The 18,274-nt window shown below is 40.9% G+C and overlaps 1 protein-coding gene across 1 annotated transcript in view; it reads right to left on the bottom strand.

Moving 5' to 3' along the window:
* PTPRB (protein tyrosine phosphatase receptor type B) overlaps window positions 1-18,274 on the bottom strand; it is a 113,352-nt gene that overhangs the window by 41,334 nt on the left and 53,744 nt on the right. The window contains exons 10-15 of the mRNA XM_065886747.1: window positions 16,540-16,806; window positions 12,331-12,594; window positions 8,061-8,324; window positions 7,265-7,528; window positions 6,206-6,469; window positions 3,785-4,054 (exon numbers count right to left, since the gene is read on the bottom strand). Coding sequence (XP_065742819.1) covers window positions 3,785-4,054; window positions 6,206-6,469; window positions 7,265-7,528; window positions 8,061-8,324; window positions 12,331-12,594; window positions 16,540-16,806 — 1,593 coding nt within the window. The remainder of the gene's footprint in view (window positions 1-3,784; window positions 4,055-6,205; window positions 6,470-7,264; window positions 7,529-8,060; window positions 8,325-12,330; window positions 12,595-16,539; window positions 16,807-18,274) is intronic.

Here is an 18,274-nt window from a genome sequence, read left to right as displayed (position 1 = left end):
TGGAAAACTATCTTTAAAGACATTTTTTTGCATGTAAAATAAATGTTAGTCTGACCTGTGTGACTAAATGTTTTTCCAGTACTAGGAACTAGATCAGAGACCAGCAATCTATCTCTGAGTGCCCTCTGAGAGCTAAGAAATGACCATTGGAGGGAAGGGCAGTGGGAAGGAGAGACTAGGTATGAAAGAAAGGGAAAATCAGGCAGAAAGAGAAAACTAGATTCAGAGACATGGGAAAGAGAAGGAAGAGGAAAAGCCAAAACCATTTTTTAAAAAAGGTTTACATTAAGATTTTGGAACCGTTTTGGCCTTCCGTGCTACCTGCTGGCAAGGTGAAATGACCTGCTTCCAAACTGTTGGCACAGATGCTGCCTGATACCATGGAAGTCTTAAGATGCCAGTGGAAATAGAACAGGACATCTGTCTCCTCTCTCCTGGGTTCTCTTCTCCAAACACTTTCTCAGGCTCCTTTGCTTTTCCCCTCTCCTTATGCCAGATCCTTAAAAGTTGGTATTTCCCATGGTTTCACCCTTTGTCTCCTTCATATTCTATAACATTAGCGAAACAGTCAGTCTCATTCACTTTATGGCTCGCTATGGCCTGCATGTTTGTGTCTCCACCCCGACCCTCCCGGAAATTCATGTTGAAGCCTAAAGGCCAAAATGATGGTTTCACGGGGTAGCGAATGGAAGATGATTAGGCCATGAGGGTGGAGACCTCATGAGTGGGATCAGTGCCTTATAAAAGAGACCCCAGAGGGCTCTCTCATCCTTCCCACCATGTGAGGACACGGTGAGAAGATGCTCGCTGTGATCCAGAAAACGGGCCCTCACCAGACACCAAATCTGCTGGAGACTTGACCTTGAACTTCCAGCCTCCAGAACTGTGAGAAATAATGTCTGTTGTTTAAGCCACCCAGTTTACGGTATTCTCGTTATAGCATCCTGAACAGACTAAAACATGGATCTAACTAGAATTTTTGTCCAAATCTTTATCTCCAGCTCACTTTTCTGAGCGCAGGGCCCCTATTATCAATAACCTGTTGATCACCTCTCTCTGCAAGTCATTCAGACATCACAAACTCAGTTCAGAACTGAGCCCTGTATCTTTTTCCTTGACACTCTCTCCTCCTGCTTCTCTTATCTCAGTTAATAGAATCATCTTCTACCAGGTAGAAACTGTAGAATCTTCTTCTGTTCCTCCTTTTATACTCTACTCAGCCACCAAGTGCCATCTTATCTAATGCAGGACTATTTCTTGACTATATCTACTATTCTTCATCAGGGCCCCTGCATTAGTTTTGCTTTGGACCCTTATCGTTTCTATGACTGCCATCACCTTAGGACCCCAGTTACCGCTCTGACCACCTCCCCTCACTCTGCCGTCACCCACTGTGCTCTACCAATAGTGGCCTCGTTGCTGCTTCTCCAACGCTCCCACCTCAGGTTCGTCACCTTGCTGTTTGCTCTGCTTCGGGATGCTCTTCCCCAAATATCTACACGGTCCTCTTTCTCACATCGTTCAGACTTTTACTCAAATGTCACCTTCTCAACAAAACCTTTCAGGACTGTACTATCTAAAATTGTTAGCGTCTGGCACTTGCTAACCCACTTCCTGCTTTAATTTTCTCCTATTTATTACCATTTAACGTACTACATTTTTTACTCCTTTATTTTCTTCATTGCCTTTCTCCCCTACTAGAATATAGGCTTCATGACTATGAGGGCTGTTTTATTCATTTCTGTGTATCCAGCATTTAGGACAGTGCCTGGCACACAGTAGGTGATCAATAACAAGTTCATTTATGAGCCTGTCTCCCCACCTTTGGTCTCTTCTCCATTCAATCTATCCTCCATCGCCATCTGATTTACCTTTTTTTAAAATATTTATTTATTTATTTAGAAGCATCCGTTTTATTTATTAGCAACAACAATTATTATTTACGTGCTTAGACTAGTTTATTTAGAATAATTCTGAAGTTGTGGGCCATTTTTTTTTTAAGAAGATGTTGGGAGTAGGAGTTTATTAATTAATTAATTTATTTTTGCTGTGTTGGGTCTTCGTTTCTGTGCGAGGGCTTTCTCTACTTGTGGCAAGCGGGGGCCACTCTTCATCGCGGTGCGTGGGCCTCTCACTATCGCGGCCTCTCTTGTTGCGGAGCACAGGCTCCAGACGCGCAGGCTCAGTAGCTGTGGCTCACGGGCTTAGTTGCTCCGCGGCATGTGGGATCCTCCCAGACCAGGGCTTGAACCCGTGTCCCCTGCATTAGCAGGCAGATTCTCAACCACTGCGCCACCAGGGAAGCCCCTACCTTTTTTTTTTAAAAGTACAAATTTTTATTACAGAACGTTCACTGTCTGGCTGAAAAACTTTTATTGTCTCCTTTTATTTATTTTATAAGATGAAAAATAAATTCCTGAGGAAGGCACGCCAGGCACTATCTAATGTGGCCCGAACCTGCCTTTCCAGCCTCACGTCTCCACCATGTAACACACACTTCGGCCACCGCAAAATCTCCCTGCTCCTTCTCACACCTCCCTGTCTTGGCACATGGTCGTCTGTCTGCACTGGGTGTCCTTCTAGCTTTTCTCCACGTGGAGAATTGCTTCATCCTTCATGACAGTACTGAAAGGTCACTTTCAAGAAGACTTCCCAATTCCACCTGACTCCATGCTCCCCTTGATGCTGGACATCCCTCTCTTACAAACAACCCTTATCACAATGCATTGACATTATTTGTCCCTGTGTCTGTCTCCCCCAATTGTCAGTCACTTCTTCCAGGGCGAGAAGCATGCCTAACTTAGCTTTATGTCCCTATCGACATCAAACCCCTTTCAGACCTGGGTGCTTAATAAATAAATAATCAGTTAGACCAGTGGTGCTGTCTGAATAATGGCCCCCAAAGATGCCCATGTCCTAATCCCCGGAACCTGTGACTATGTTACCTCATGTGACAAAAGGGACTTTGCAGATGTGGTTAAGTTCAGGATCTTGAGATTATCCTGGATTGTCTGAGTGGTGACCAATGTGATCACAAGAGTCCTTAAAAGATGGAAGAGGGAGGGCTTCCCTGGTGGCGCAGCGGTTGAGAGTCCGCCTGCCGATGCAGGGGATACGGGTTCGTGCCCCGGTCTGGGAAGATCCCACATGACGCGGAACGGCTGGGCCCGTGAGCCATGGCCGCTGAGCCTGCGCGTCCGGAGCCCGTGCTCCGCAACAGGAGAGGCCACAACAGTGAGAGGCCCGTGTACCACAAAAAAAAAAAAAAAAGATGGAAGAGGGAGGCAAGAGAGCAGAGAAGGCGATATGGTGACAGACACAGTGGTGGGAGTGAGGCCACTGCTGGAAGGAATGTGAGTGGCCTCTAGAAGCTGAAAAGGGTGAGGGATGGCTTCTCCCCACGAGGTCTCTAGAAGAAACACAGTCCTTTTGTGACCTGACGCCTTGATTTTAGCCCCATAAAACCTATTTTCAGATACTGATCTCCAGAACTATAAGATAATAAATCTGTGTTGTTTGAAGCTGCAAAGTTTGTGGCAATTTATTACAGCAAAAATAAGAAATGAATAGAGCCAGTTTTGATGCAAAATCTGAATTGGAGTGTGGTGGGCTGAAAGCTGTGGGAATAGGCCGACTGGCGGAAGTGGCAAATCACGGTGAATGTCCCTGCTGTGTCAAGAAATATGTATCATCTCCCAGTGTTGCTTCATCCCTTTGGCCCTACAGTTCTTAAGGAAGAGCAGACAGGGAGGTGTTGTACGAAACAACAAGCTGTGCGAATTACCTGTCCGGCCTTCGGTCTGGGCTTCCTTGCTAAAGAGGCCTCCGCTGACGGTTAGGATCTGTATCTTGTATTTCTTTCCTGGTGTTAGGTCTTCAAATTTGTGCTGCTTAGTCGTGGCTGCCTCTGATGTGTTACTTAGGAGGATCCCATTTTCACTTAGAAGCAGGATATCATATCTTTCTGCCACGCCAACAGCTTTCTGCCAACTTACTATTAAGGAGTGACTACTGTAGGCATTGTCTGCAGTTATTCCCTGGACGGATGCTGGGACTGCAAAGAAAAGAGACGCCAGTTCCATCACTTAGGGTTAAGTAACCAATTGAGAAAAACATCCCTACATCAACTGCAGATGGAAGATGATGCCTCATGGTTGCATCATTGACACTTTCCATGTGCCCTTAGGAGAAAGTATTTCTTGGTCTGAATTATCTGTATAACTGCTTAGATTCTCTCTTTTTTTTTTCCCTCTGATTTAGACGGATCTTGAAGTCGAACAAGTAGAAAAATTAGTGGAAGTGACACTGATAAATATGCAGAGTGACGCATATCGATGTATCTAGAAAGTGGAAGAATGCTGAACTAATTTACATTCAGTGAATACAGTTTGGATGACTGAATGGTGTTGCTGGTTTAGACTTTCATTCCCAAGATTAACTCAGGTCAAAGCTTTAAGCCTTGACCTAAGCAGCAGCATATAACAGTGTTTGTACTACAGCTCCTGATGTGAAAGGCCAGATGGTATTATTTGTTAATAATATTTTATGTCCTAAGCTTATATTTTTTCTCATTCTACATAATATCCTTAAGAGATCTCATCCACTCCCATGGTTTGAATTGTTAGCCATGTGGTGATGATTCCCAAATTTAAACTCTCAGTTCAGATCTCTCATCTATTTTTGCAAATGACATCCCTCTCTGGATGTTCCACAGACACCGCCCCCCCAACCCTCAAGATGCCCAGACTGAACTGCTCATCTCCCTCCCACCACCTCCTCATTGCCCTTTGTTGGTCCAAGTCTTGGTCCAACTCTTGATCCAAGCCAGAAACTTGTCACACTCACCTTTCTACAGAATCAAACACGAGTCTTGTCATTCCTGTCTCCTAAATCTTACATCTCTTGGGTCTTTCCACTTCTCTCCTTCTCTTCCTCACTAGCCTAGGACACCATCATCTCTCACCCACAGTACCGCAAGTCTCTTGTTTCCTCACTTCCCACTGTTTCTAACTGTACACAGTGTCTGGCAGATTCTCATAGCATGCCATGCTGATGGCCCTTTAATCGCTATCCACAATTCTAAACACTTTAACAAGGCACACAAGGCCCTTCGAAATTAGGTCCATCTACCTACTTGGCCACGTGGCTCATATCGTTATTCTAGCATAAGTAGCGTATAGCTCCGCAAATGTGCCATGCTTTCTCTTCCGTCCAGGCCTTTGCTTTTCTGCTAGAACCAGATCAACACATACTTCACCAGGATCATTTCTTAGTATCTTTTTAAATGTTACCTCCTCCTGGAAGCCTTCCCTGACTCTTTTTGTTTGCTCCTATAGTATCCTGACATTACTTTTATTTTAGCACTTATCATGCTATACTTTAGTTGCCTTTTACCTGACTCCACTATATTGTAAGTTTCTTTGGTCAGGGGCTCTATCTTGCTGCTGAATTCCCATTTTCTAACATAGTGCTTGACATATAGTTGGAGATATACGTATATGAAACAGACACAGAGACAGAGGCCCATGCCCCACAACTAAATAAGCAGTCATGAGAACGGAAGCCATCTAGTACATATTGTATCACAGTAGAGAGAGCATGACGCTTGGAGCCAGATAGACCTAGATTTGAATTATAGCTCTAGGTCTTATTACATGTGTCCTTGATAATGTTTTATAAACTTTCTAAGCCTTACTTTCCTCATCTATAAATTGAAGATAATGATCTCTACCTTGTAGTATGGTTAAAGATCATTTTAAACGCCTGGCATTTATAGTGGTGCCGATAGCTTATTTTTGTTTTGAAAGTACTATGTGAATAGTGATATTAATATAAATAAACAGATACATTATTAATTCATCACAAATGAAGGAGATGGCATAGGTGTGTTTTTCTTTAAAGAATTTTGAGAAAGGGGTAAAATTTTGAAACACGCAGAGTTAGAGAATCAACTATTTATATCCCTTAGCAAGTATAAAAATCTATTCACATGATTTCGTTTCTACTTACCTTTCATCTGTTTTTGAATCACTCTGTTCAGAAACAAAAATGCAAAAAAAGAAATACGAGAAAGGCTCTCGGAACCACATTGAATTGTGCGAACTTAGTGGTTTTGAATTTGGGTATTTTCCAGTTGTGAGTGGCCAAGCCCATCCATCGTCCCATCATGGAGAACTATTTGGCCCTTCTCCAGGGGGGCGCTTACCCGTACGCCCGAGCGCATCTACTTGGTTCTTCTGGGACCCGCTGACAGAGGCGATCACGATCCGGTACTGCTCCCCAGCCTCCAGCCTGTGGAACGTGTGCTCAGAGACAAGCTTGGGGACGGTCTGAGACTCAACCTTTTGATTCTGCCTGAACGCTGACACCGTGTAGGAATCCACGTCCCCCCCACCTGGAGTCCAGTTCACCGTCAGGCTATCTGTCGCCCCGTTGGGAGAAACGTGAATATTTTTGACAACACTAGGAACTAAAAAAAGAGAATAAATTTAAAAACCATCACTTAGAGAATGAACTGTGGAAATTTTCAACTAAAAGTTTCGTGCTTCCTACCTTTTGGCATCTACTGAAAAAATACGTATGAAAAATATTGGTATCAATCTACCATTTTTCTCTGACTTTTCTGCTTGAGCTGAAGTTGATGGGGGAAGTTTAGAGGGACATCAAGGCCAGTGAGTGGAAATGAAGAATGCCAGTTATATAGTGAGCGCTAACTAGATCGACTTGGTCCGAGTCTTGGTTTTCTTATCTACTAGTTGTGGGACTATAGGCAAACTGCTTAAGCCCTGTAAGTTTCAGTCTCCTTATCCGAAAAACAGCAATGATAATAATAGCGACCAGCCCACGAAATTGTTAGGACTGAACAAAATGTACATATAAAGTACTTTGCTGTGTGTCTAGTTCACAGTAAACTCTTAATAAATGTTAACTATTATAGCAACACTCCTAATAGAGTTCCAAAGAAGGAATATCCAACCAACCAATCAGGTTATTTACATTTAATCTGTAAGCCTCACAGGCAACAGCTATTTATATCAATTCAATGTTATTTTTCAGAAAGCTTTTCTTTCTCCCCCTACATCATACTTCAGTTTTGTTAAACCAGCTCGGACAACATTATTGTCACTATCAAGATAACCTTCTCCCTTCTTGCCACCCCCCCAACCCCTTAGCCCTTTAAATCCTCAACCAAAACGCCTGGCTACCCAACATGCTAAATACACCACACTATCTAGTCAGGTTCTAGAGCCAGATTTCCAATTACCTGTGAAGCCCTCAATGAAGGCTGACTGCTGTACATCTCCACTGATCGTCAAGACAAGAATTTTATACTGGCGCCCTGGTGTGAGGGAGGTGAATCGATACTCAGTTGCGGTATTGACAAGGTGAAAAGGAGGAAATACTTTCATATCATTGAAGAGCAGTTGGATCTCATACTGGTCGACGTCCCCATCAGCTCGTGTCCATGTCACCTGAAGGTCCTCAGTGGTCCTGTTGTGCAATGTGAGGTCCTTAACAGCCTCCGGGACTATGAGAAGACATTTCAGGAAAGTGACTGATCAGAGGTTACTACACAATAATTTATGAATCACATTCACAGACCTGGCAAACATCTCCCTTTCCCGAATAAACCACTTCAGCTACTTCATGCATAATTAAACAAGAAAAATTGGAAGCAACTATTACAATTGTAATTTTTTTTCTGGCATAAATCTTATATGCTAAGTATTGGTAGAATATAATTGTAAAATGAGTTTTGATCTCAATCCTAGGATAAAACAAGACATCTAGAACTTTAAATGCCACAATGCAGGAGGACAGGGAAGAAAAATGAGAAATTTGGTGTTCCTGCTACCCCACTATGCTTGCTTTTATCTGCCAATAAATATTCTGTAATTATAGGCCATGGCTTGGCTGAACGATGTTGGCTCCAACTGAGACTAACCGGGAATGTAATTTACTGATCAGTAAGCAGAGAAAATTCAAGGTTCAGATAAATTATTTACTCGATGACCTTCAAGTCCCAACCAACTACCAAATTTTGCAATCTTTCCACTTACTTGTTCTTCCATTCCCTTGTTCACTGGCTTCATATTGTCCACTTTTTGTAGTAACAGTGACACTGTACAACCGTCCAGGGACTAGCTTAACAAATATACACTCGTTTTCAGACTTAGGAATGCTTTTCGTCTGAATGAAGTTATTTTTGTTTTTAATGGTGACTTCATAGTGATCAAAGTCTCCGGTGGCATGTACCCAGGATACCTTTAAATAGTCGCTCCTGGCTGAGTTGCTGATACTGACTCCCTGGACCTTGTCAGGCACTGCAAAAGAGAACAGAAAACAGCTAGAGATTTAATGGTTCTGAGGGAGCAACTGATCACAGATGACAACACGGGATGATAAAGGAAAGTGAGTAGATTTTTACTGTGTGCATTTAAAAGAAAAATCTTAGACCTTCAGATCACAAATTTCTGGAGGGGAAAGATTGTTATCAGTTAAATCAGTTTGGACTGATTAAATGGATCTTTTTACAGACCTGATGAATTAATTCTAATCCCGTTGTTAGCCTACACAAAGTGTCATGTACAAAATGGAGCATTAAACATAATAACTGATGATTAATATGAATGATGGCAATGATATTAACAATTCTAGCATACCTTGGTGACTCAAGATATGATACTAAGTTACCAAGAAGAGTATACACAATCCAAAAGAAAAACGGAAGATGAGGAAACACATATGGTAACTAATACGTGAAAAGATGTTCAACATCATTGGTGATCAAGGGAAATGCAAGTCAGGGCCGTGGCACAATACCATTTTACATCCATTTGCCTGGCAAATTTAAAAACTTGATAAAACCAAGTGTGAGAGAGGATGCCCATCTACAGGAAATTGGATGAATGAAATGGTATATGAACACAGTGAAATACTATACAGCAGTCACAATTTTTCTTAACTCAAAACACAAAACTATGGATTTCGCCCTTAATATCAAAACACAAAATATGGATGAATCTTATCAAGATAATACTAAGTGAAAAATCTTAGTCCCCAAAGATTACATACTGCATAAAAAATACCTTTTTTTGTATTAAAACAACTAAAATTTTAGAAATATAATTTTAGGATTACATAAATAATAAAACTGCAGGATGGAAGGCAAGAGAGAAAAATAAGAGTGAAGATGATGGTAACTTTGGGATGGACCAGTGAGGTGTGAAATACATGATCTGATATAGATTATTATCAAGTCCCTAGCTTTTATTTTGGGTAGTGGTTTCTCAAGTACATATTAAATTACTAAAAATTATTAACTAAATGTCTAAATTTAATTAAATGCCATAAAAACAAATAGCAGTGGCAACTGATGCACAGGATCCTGAACCAAGAATTATGATTAATCCAACTTTGTACACCTGACATTCCCCATAAACATATAAACAAACGAACAAACAAATCTGTGTACCCATGGGTTTTTTCTCAATTGATCAACCAATCAGTGCTCGTTAACAGGAACGCTGTAAAATAAGGCAATTCTGTATTTTGAGCATGATATTAAGGATATTCTATTTTTTCATTTGGGGCTGTATTTTAATTCAAAAGTAGCCCCCAGATTCATTACTATTTGGCTATAACTGGATTTTATAAATATTAATGAGAAGGAGCATTGAAAAGAAGTATGAACTCAATCAGATCCAGGGCCCTAAATCTCTATCTTAATACTAGCATGTTCTCTGGATTGGGTAGCCTCTGTCTGTGTCTGGTTTACGTTAAGGGATTTCTGCTCTGACCACATGCCACGCCTATGTCCAAGTTTTCTCTTCCACTTTCTTCCAAAGCATGAAATGACCAGAAATTTCAATATTTTGGTATCTAAGCTACATTTTTCATGAAACTTCTTAACACCTACAAGTTGCATTACTATCCTTTGTTGGCTTATGTGTGCTGGTTTTTGTACTGGAATATATCTCACCATAGATACGGAGCAAGGGCAGGTGTGCTTTTTTTCAAGATATTTATCTGGAACCAATCAGAGTGTTGCTAGCATTTAGTCATCACAGACTTGTACAGAAGAAATTCTGAAGTGACACTGTAAGTGTGGGCTAAGAAAGGTCAACGATCCAGGCAATTTACTGAAGGCAAAGCAGGAAGAAAAACCAGACTGAATACCATGCTAAGTCAGTAAGGGGCTCTCCAGGTGGAACTGCGGGTAATTTGTGGGACTTGCCTTGCTGTATGGTGAGATGATGTGATACGGAATTAGAAATATTGACACTTTCACCCGAAATGTAGAAGGCATTGAGACAATCGGCCAAAATAAACAAGGCAACAACTCAGACACGACTCTCCAGTTAAACTGACTTGTCAGGGGCAGTGGTTTGCCTTGATTAGTCACGTGCCAAATTCAAGTTCATGTTGGTAAAGCATCAAAAGGGTGCTTTGAATAAAGGATCACTTTTCTTGCATTTAAAATCAATCCTAGCACAAGGCCTTGCAATATGAAGGTCATGTGAATAGGAAACATTCATGAATTGACACCAAGGGGCAGCAAGGGGCTAGTGGTTGGATGACATATCCTTTAATTTCTGGCAATTTTTAGGCTCCAAATTAATCAACAGAAGACACTGACATAAGGCTGCTTTGTAAATAAAAATCAGATCTCAGTCAGTATTGCGCTTATCAGCACAATACGTAATAATTTGAGGGTAGGGACTATCTCTTTATATCCCTGACTAGTGCTTTCAGGGAGAGCATGACGTAATGGAAACAGCCCTGGAGTGCGGTAGGGCTTGGCTACTGCTCAACCGTGTGACCTTGGAGAAGCCACAGTTTCTCTCTGGGACTTTAACTCAAATGAGATGGGATTAGATCATTGTTTTTTTTTTGCGGTACGCGGGCCTCTCACTGTTGTGGCCTCTCCCGTTGCGGAGCACAGGCTCCGGACGCGCAGGCTCAGCGGCCATGGCTCACGGGCCCAGCCGCTCCGCGGCACGTGGGATCCTCCCGGACCGGGGCACGAACCCGTGTCCCCTGCATCGGCAGGTGGACTCCCAACCACTGCACCACCAGGGAAGCCCGGGGTTAGATCATTCTAAGGACACTTTCAATGCTAGCATGCTGTAACAATGTAAATCAGTGGTTCTTAACTTTCTGAGGTCACAGAAGCTATGAGAATCTGATAAAAGCCATTCACTCTCTTTCCAAAGAAATGCACATACCTGCCCTATCCCCAACAAGTTCACGGACAATTTGGGGGTTACTACTTTCCTAAGGTCTACCCACGAAGCACTGGGTGAAAACACCTGATCTAGGTGATTTCTGATTATTCATTTACCAAACATTCATTACTCAATGAATGACTCTGGAGCCTACTAGGCTCCAGACCCTGTGCTGGGGCATTGGATGTTGTCAGTTGTCCCAGATTCTCATGGAAAAACTGACATTTAAAAATGCAAATATCAAACCATAGATCAGCAGGAAAGATTTGATAAAATATTAATCTCACCTTAAGCAGAAATCTCAGATGTAAACCCCAGGAAGCATAAGTATATTGGGAAAACGGTAGTTGTCTAAACTTAGCTCTTTCCAGCACATTGAAGACCAACCAGGCCTTCAAAGCCTTTGCTAAGAGTTTGCTCTTAGTCCCAGAATTATAAAGGTTCACATCTTCACTTTGTGTGAAAAAGGATGAACAGTGGTCTTGACCAACAGACATTTCAGGAAGGATTTCAGGACAGAGAGCTTTGTAGGCTCTGGAGTCATTCAGAACTGGGTTCAAATCCAGGATCTGAAGTGCACCGGCTCTTTAACAAGTTAAACAGTTGGACAAGTTACCCTGAACCTTGGTTTTCACCCAGTGCTTCGTGGGTAGACTTTAGGAAAGTAGTAACCCCCAAATTGTCCGTGAACTTGCTGGGGATAGGGCAGGTACGTGCATTGGAAAGAGAGTGAATGGCTTTTATCAGATTCTTATCAGAATCTGTAAAATGGGAATAATAACCACAACTACCTCAGTAAGGACTTTATAAGGATTAAATTAGTGAACATCCATAGAGCCAGGGTCTAGCAACCCTAAACAGAAAGACCTGTTACTATATTTGAATATACTATGAATTCTAGCCACGAAAATGGTGTTCATCTTACTTTAAAGGTAACATCTGCTCACATAAGGAACTTCTTGCGTGAAAATATGAAGTCGCCATAATAATGTGATCTCAATGGTCTTTAATCCCCTCATTACAGAATTGCTGCAGATCTGTGATGCCCTGAACCACATAGCCGGCTGGCTCTCATAGAGCCTGAACCTCCTGAGATCCTCACCTGTCCGCTCTTGGCCGAAGGAGTGATTTTCATACTTGCCACTCCTCGTCGTTATGGTCACATTGTAGAGGCGACCTGGGGTGAGGGAGCTGAAGGAACATTCGCTGACAGACTTGGCAGTCACGAGGGACTGAACCACCCTGCCATCGTGGGAGAGTGTCACCACGTAGTTATCCACGTCTCCAGGAGCAGGCAGCCAGGATATACCGAGGTAGTCATTGCGACCAGAGTTGTTCACCCTTACTCCACTCACACTGGAAGGGACTGGGATTTAACAGGGGGAGAAAATTTAAAAAGAAAGGCACAGTCAAAAGTCTGAGTCATCTATTGCGCTGGGCAAAAACAGTGTGGACTCAGGAGATCTGATTACCTATGAGGTCAAGGAAGGGTGACGATTTCACTGTAGCTTCTGGAAGCTGAGAGTTCTTACATCATAAGATTAACCAAGACAAAAATCCAAGGAAGCCTTTTGGATGCCTCTTAAATACAAGGATGCTGCTACTGCATTTTTATGGTGTGGTTGTTTGTAAAGTATTTTAAGTGGAGGTTTTTTTATGTGGACGTGTCAGGAAGTCCCCTATGTAGGAAAGGGAACAGACATTAACTATCTAAATGAAAGAGCTTGAATCAAACCCATCAATAAGGAAAGGTTTTTGAGGGGAAAGGTGAAGAGTGCGATAGCTTTTCTAAAAGTCTTAGACATTGGGATAGCTTCAACCTTCTTGTGATTAATTTATTTATTCCTGGGGAGTCTAATGATTTACACAGGTGAAGGGGTTGTATTTCCCTTCGCAAAGCATTTCCTGCCCTCTAGTGGTGAGAAATAAACCTAAACGCCTATCCTGGAAGCAATAAGTCTGGAGACCGGACTTGAGGGCAGAAAGACATGCTGTGGCAATAATGGCCTTTCTGATGTCCACCATAATTATGTGCTTCTCTCAGTTGGGGGTTTAGCGTCACAAGCATTTACTAAGAACCAACTATTTTCCAAGTATACAAAAATGGAAAAGATGTGGATGACTGTAAAGAGTTCCCTGCCTAGAAGTACAGTCTGCAAATTAATAATCATGGTATTGAATAATAGTTGTTCCATGTATTGGAAATAAACGCATGACAAATAGTACTGTCAGTAGTGAATGTAAGAATAAAATATATAGTATATATGAACTGCACTACTGTTTTCATCATTGGTCGACTGACTTCAGCTATATATTTTCATATAATTGTCAATATCCCTACATCACATATAATGGACGGGATTTGGCTAGATGACCTCTGAGAATCCTTCTCATCTAATATGCTCTGACTTTGCGGTTTAATCCCCAAAGTCTTCTGTGCATTTACAAGCACTTATCCATCACCAAAATTATAAACAGCACTCTACTAAATAATTCTGCTAATGCTGTTCCATGCATATGGACATTTCCCAGATATAACATTGAACTTTTAGCCATACTATTTATGTATTGATGCCTTCTGTCCTTTTTTTACCCTTGTCCTTCTTTCATCCATCTAACCATCTGTATGTCTCTTGGTTGTTCTCAGAATAACTATGCTTGTTTTTCAAAACTGCTGGGAATATTTGCAACTATTAACATTTTATTAGAAAAGATATAATTATTAAAAGTTTCACCAAAAATATAAATTCATGTTTAAAAAAAGATATTTTTTTTCTTTAGAATGAGCATTTTCTCAGGTTAGAATTAGATTTGTTAAGCACATCTGATATCTTCAATTTTAAATATTTTGCCACCTTATCTAAGCTGGGAGGGTTTATATATATGTTTCAACTCTGTGGAAGTATAAGTGAATTATTTCAACCTTGACTAATACTTCAGTAATTTGAGTAGATGGTAATGATTATCTAGGTTTTAGCCATTGAATTTTTTTACAATCTACCATGTACAGAATTTACTAATTGAGGCACCTTTCAAAATCTCTAGTTATTGTGTTTCTATAGTAATATCCCATTTTTCTCTTTTCTCATGATAATGTCTGCACTCAATGTGTTTGAATAAAATAACTGATATTTATATTTATTCATATCTTGTCCTCTCCTTAAGACTTTATTATCATTCTTCAAAGAATTTCTTGTCTCGTTTTTGCATACTTCTGTTATATAATGGTCAAATATTGATACATCTGTTGCCATTAAAATATAGGTATAAAAATAATTACAAGTCCCACTTATCAAGTGATCTCAGATATCAAACTATTTTAGTATAGCACCATACGCTGGACAGCCCTTGTGGTATTTTAAGATAGAAATTAACCTGTGTGGCGGCATGTGACTACTTGCTCACAAAACCATTTCCTTTTCCTCTTGGACACACAGCTAGACTGTATTTCCCAGCCGCCCCTGCAGTTAGGTGTAGTCATACAACCGTGTTCCCGTTAATGGAATGTGGGTGGAAGTGATGTGTTTACTTCCAGCTTTAGTCGTCTTCCGCCTCCCCATAACCTCCATTCTCTGAAGAAAGAGAGACCTCTGAGAACCTAGAGGAAGGAAGAACCACAGATGGTAGGAGCCTGGGTCCCTTAATTACTGCTTAGAGAAGAACCAACCAATAGAGTTGTCCAGTCAGGAACACCCACATTGTACAGTTGTATAAGCAGGAAATAAGTCAGCCTAATCTGACTAATACAACTGCAAGTCTCTGGGAAATGGATGCAAGATCCTTTTCAACTCCTCTCCTCAACTTGTTATTTCTCCTTCCCCACTCTGATACCCGGTGTTGGGGTGACTTACTGGGGATGGAAGAGAAAATGAAGGCTTAGATAGATAAGTGAATGGCAGAGCTAGGACCAGAATCTAGGCCTCTTGATTCCCCAACTAAGCTTTGCAGTCCCTCACCCCCAATTATGCTACATTGATGGATGGTGCCAAGAACCATTAAAAGAGAAGAAGGAAGGTATCAGGAAGAACACAGGCAACAGTATCAGTTGCCACAGAATGACAGAAATGGGCAGACATCAGTGAATTTCTACCTAGACTATGAAATATCTTTTCAATGACTTAGTTGCTCTTTTGGGAGAATTAATGAAGTTAATGGTCCTTGGGTTCATTAAGCAGGTGAGATTCATGATTTTGGAAAAGGATATATCTATGGATACCTGACGCTGATACTCAGAATTTGAGCATTGGAAACATAGAGGGAGGAGACTGACATCCAACTTAACATAATCATATGAAATTAAATGGGCAAAGTCACTGACCTGAATTCACTAATAATTATTAAAGCTTCTATTGGATTTATTTAATTGTATATCTTTCTAAGAAACTGGAACATACATTTCATATTGTTTGTTTATGTTCTTTCTTTGTGTTGTGTAGAAAATTGTATTCCCTTCGGTGCTGCACCTCTGCCTGACACATATGACCACATGACATTTATTTGATTACTTAGCTCTCTGCCCTATTTGACTATGAGCTCTTTAAGGTCAAGGAACATTGTTTAGGTGGCGTACAGTATTAAGCACTGTTTAATGTTGCTTTTGAAAATATATGGGATTGGGTAATTTTATTAGCTTAACTTTTTTTGTTTGTTTTTGTTTTTTTTTGTTTTGTGGTACGCGGGCCTCTCACTGTTGTGGCCTCTCCCGTTGTGGAGCACAGGCTCCGGACGCGCAGGCTCAGCGGCCATGGCTCACGGGCCCAGCCGCTCCGCGGCATGGGGGATCTTCCCGGCCCAGGGCACGAACCCGTGTCCCCTGCATTGGCAGGTGGACTCTCAACCACTGTGCCACCAGGGAAGCCCTATTAGCTTAACTTTTGACCATAGAAGTTGGAGATCATTTCTTTTTTCTGTGTCTTGAAACCAAGAATATGAAAGAGAATGGAAGATACTTTTTTTAAAAAGTTCATGACTTGTTTACCTTAATCGGACATAAATATTTCAAAGAAAATCAGCTAGATGAAGGAATAAGCTTAGGTAGCAGATGTCTATCATGTCATCGCAAAGGGTTTTCTAGGAGTTCTGACACAGGTATTGGAGATTTTAGAAAATTTAGAATTCATTCTCTCCTACTCTCTCCCATCATCCAATTTCCATTCCTGGGAGATCAACATGTACTGTCTGGATAGCATTGAAACTTGGCTTTTAGGAAGATCAGAGTTGGGTCTGTCTTTAGGATGTTTTAAAACACCTAGGATATACCCTGGAGGTTCCACGTGCTCAGATCGCCGTAGGTCACAGACACTCTTCTTACCTGTCCTTCCCTCCACCACCACTTGTCGGGAAGAGATTCCTCCGCTTACTGTGGTTACCACCATGGAGTAGAGGCTGCCCGATTTGAGGGAGTGGAAGCTGTATCTGCTGGTCTCACTGGAGACGCTTTCATTTTTGATGACCACGTTTTCATGGATCAGTAAGACTTGGTAGAAGTCTATGTCTCCCGATGCTTGGGTCCAGTTAGTGAAGAGACTGCTTGTTGTCCCTTGGTTGGCCACATGCAAGCCGGTCACTTGGGCAGGCACTAAAACAGAGTAGACAGGGAAGAAAAAACAGATGATACTTCGTCACCCTAAGGAAGTGTAACAAAAATGAGTAAAAAATGGAGACAGTCTTGAAAATGCTAAACAAATATATATTTTTTGATATAGACACTCAGCTTTATTTCCTGTGAAATATGGAGAACTATTCCCCTATAGAGACTCTACCATTCTGAAAAAGCTGCTTATATGGGAAATCAAAATTATTTCAGATCCAAGGATAAGATGATGCACGCCTATTATGTAGTCTTGATTTAAAAATTTTAAATAATAAAAGGCTGCTATTTTTTTATTATATGATATCGCTTATATGTGAATTCTAAAAAATAACACAAACGAACTTATTTACCAACAGAAACAGACTCACAGACATAGAAAGCAAACTTATGGCTACCAAAGGGGAAGGAGAGGGAGGGATAAATTAGGAGTAGGGGATTGGCAGATACATAAAAGGCTGTTATTTTTGAAGATTGCTTACTTAATGTTATTTTATCTGTCCCTACCCCGTGAGAACTCAAAGCCAAATGATCTACTGGAGCTAATGGTTGTTATGGGGTGGTATTGGGAAATCCCTTTAACCTGATGATTAGATTGTAGTCTAGGAGACTGGTAATTCTTTACTGGCACATTCCCAAGAGGACTATTCTTACACATGAAAATGCTACAATGCTATATGTTATAGTATTATATAATACTAATAATGAAAATGAAGATGATAACAACTGATTGCCTGTTATGTGCCAGTTATGGACTCTATGCTTTATAGATGTTGTATTATTGGTTACTCATTCAAAACTCTATAGAGTTGATTTTTTTTAATTCCCTTTACAGAGGAGGAAACCAAGGATCATAATGTAAGTAACTTAGCCTATACAACAGTGCTAACAAATTGTCATTCTGGCGTCCAAAGCCTGATTTGTCTCACCTGTGAGCCTGTACCCTTTACCTAATTAACAACTACTGTGATTTTTAACCTGTCCATTGACAAATCTTTTACACAGATCTTGAAGTTGGCACTTGATCAACATACATCTCCTTTGTGCCTCTTCCCAGAATTATGATAATCAAAGGGAGTGGAACCTTGCACAACCCTTCTCAGAAATCACTGACTTGTGGATTTAGGTACAAACATACTTATTAAAATACATTACTGTACATGGATCAAAAGATTCAATTCCAATTCTAAATTTCATATGGAAAGCAAAGGAATTAATATGCCAAAGCAGTTTTGAAAAAGAAGAATAAAGTTGGAGGACTAACATCATCTGATTTCAAAACTTCTAGAAAGCTACAGTAATGAAGACAGTGTGATACTGGCAAAAAAGTAGACACATAGACTGATGGAACAGACTTGAAGGTCCAGAAATAGACCAAACACATATATAATCGATTGATTTTTTTTTATAGAGATGCAAGGGCAGTTCAGTGGAGAAAGGAGAGTCTTTTCAACAA

Source organism: Phocoena phocoena, chromosome 11 (assembly GCF_963924675.1).
Source record: "Phocoena phocoena chromosome 11, mPhoPho1.1, whole genome shotgun sequence".
Lineage (NCBI taxonomy): Eukaryota > Metazoa > Chordata > Mammalia > Artiodactyla > Phocoenidae > Phocoena > Phocoena phocoena.
The sequence above is the reverse complement of the archived record's forward strand: the minus strand, read 5'-3'. Positions and strand labels throughout refer to the sequence as shown.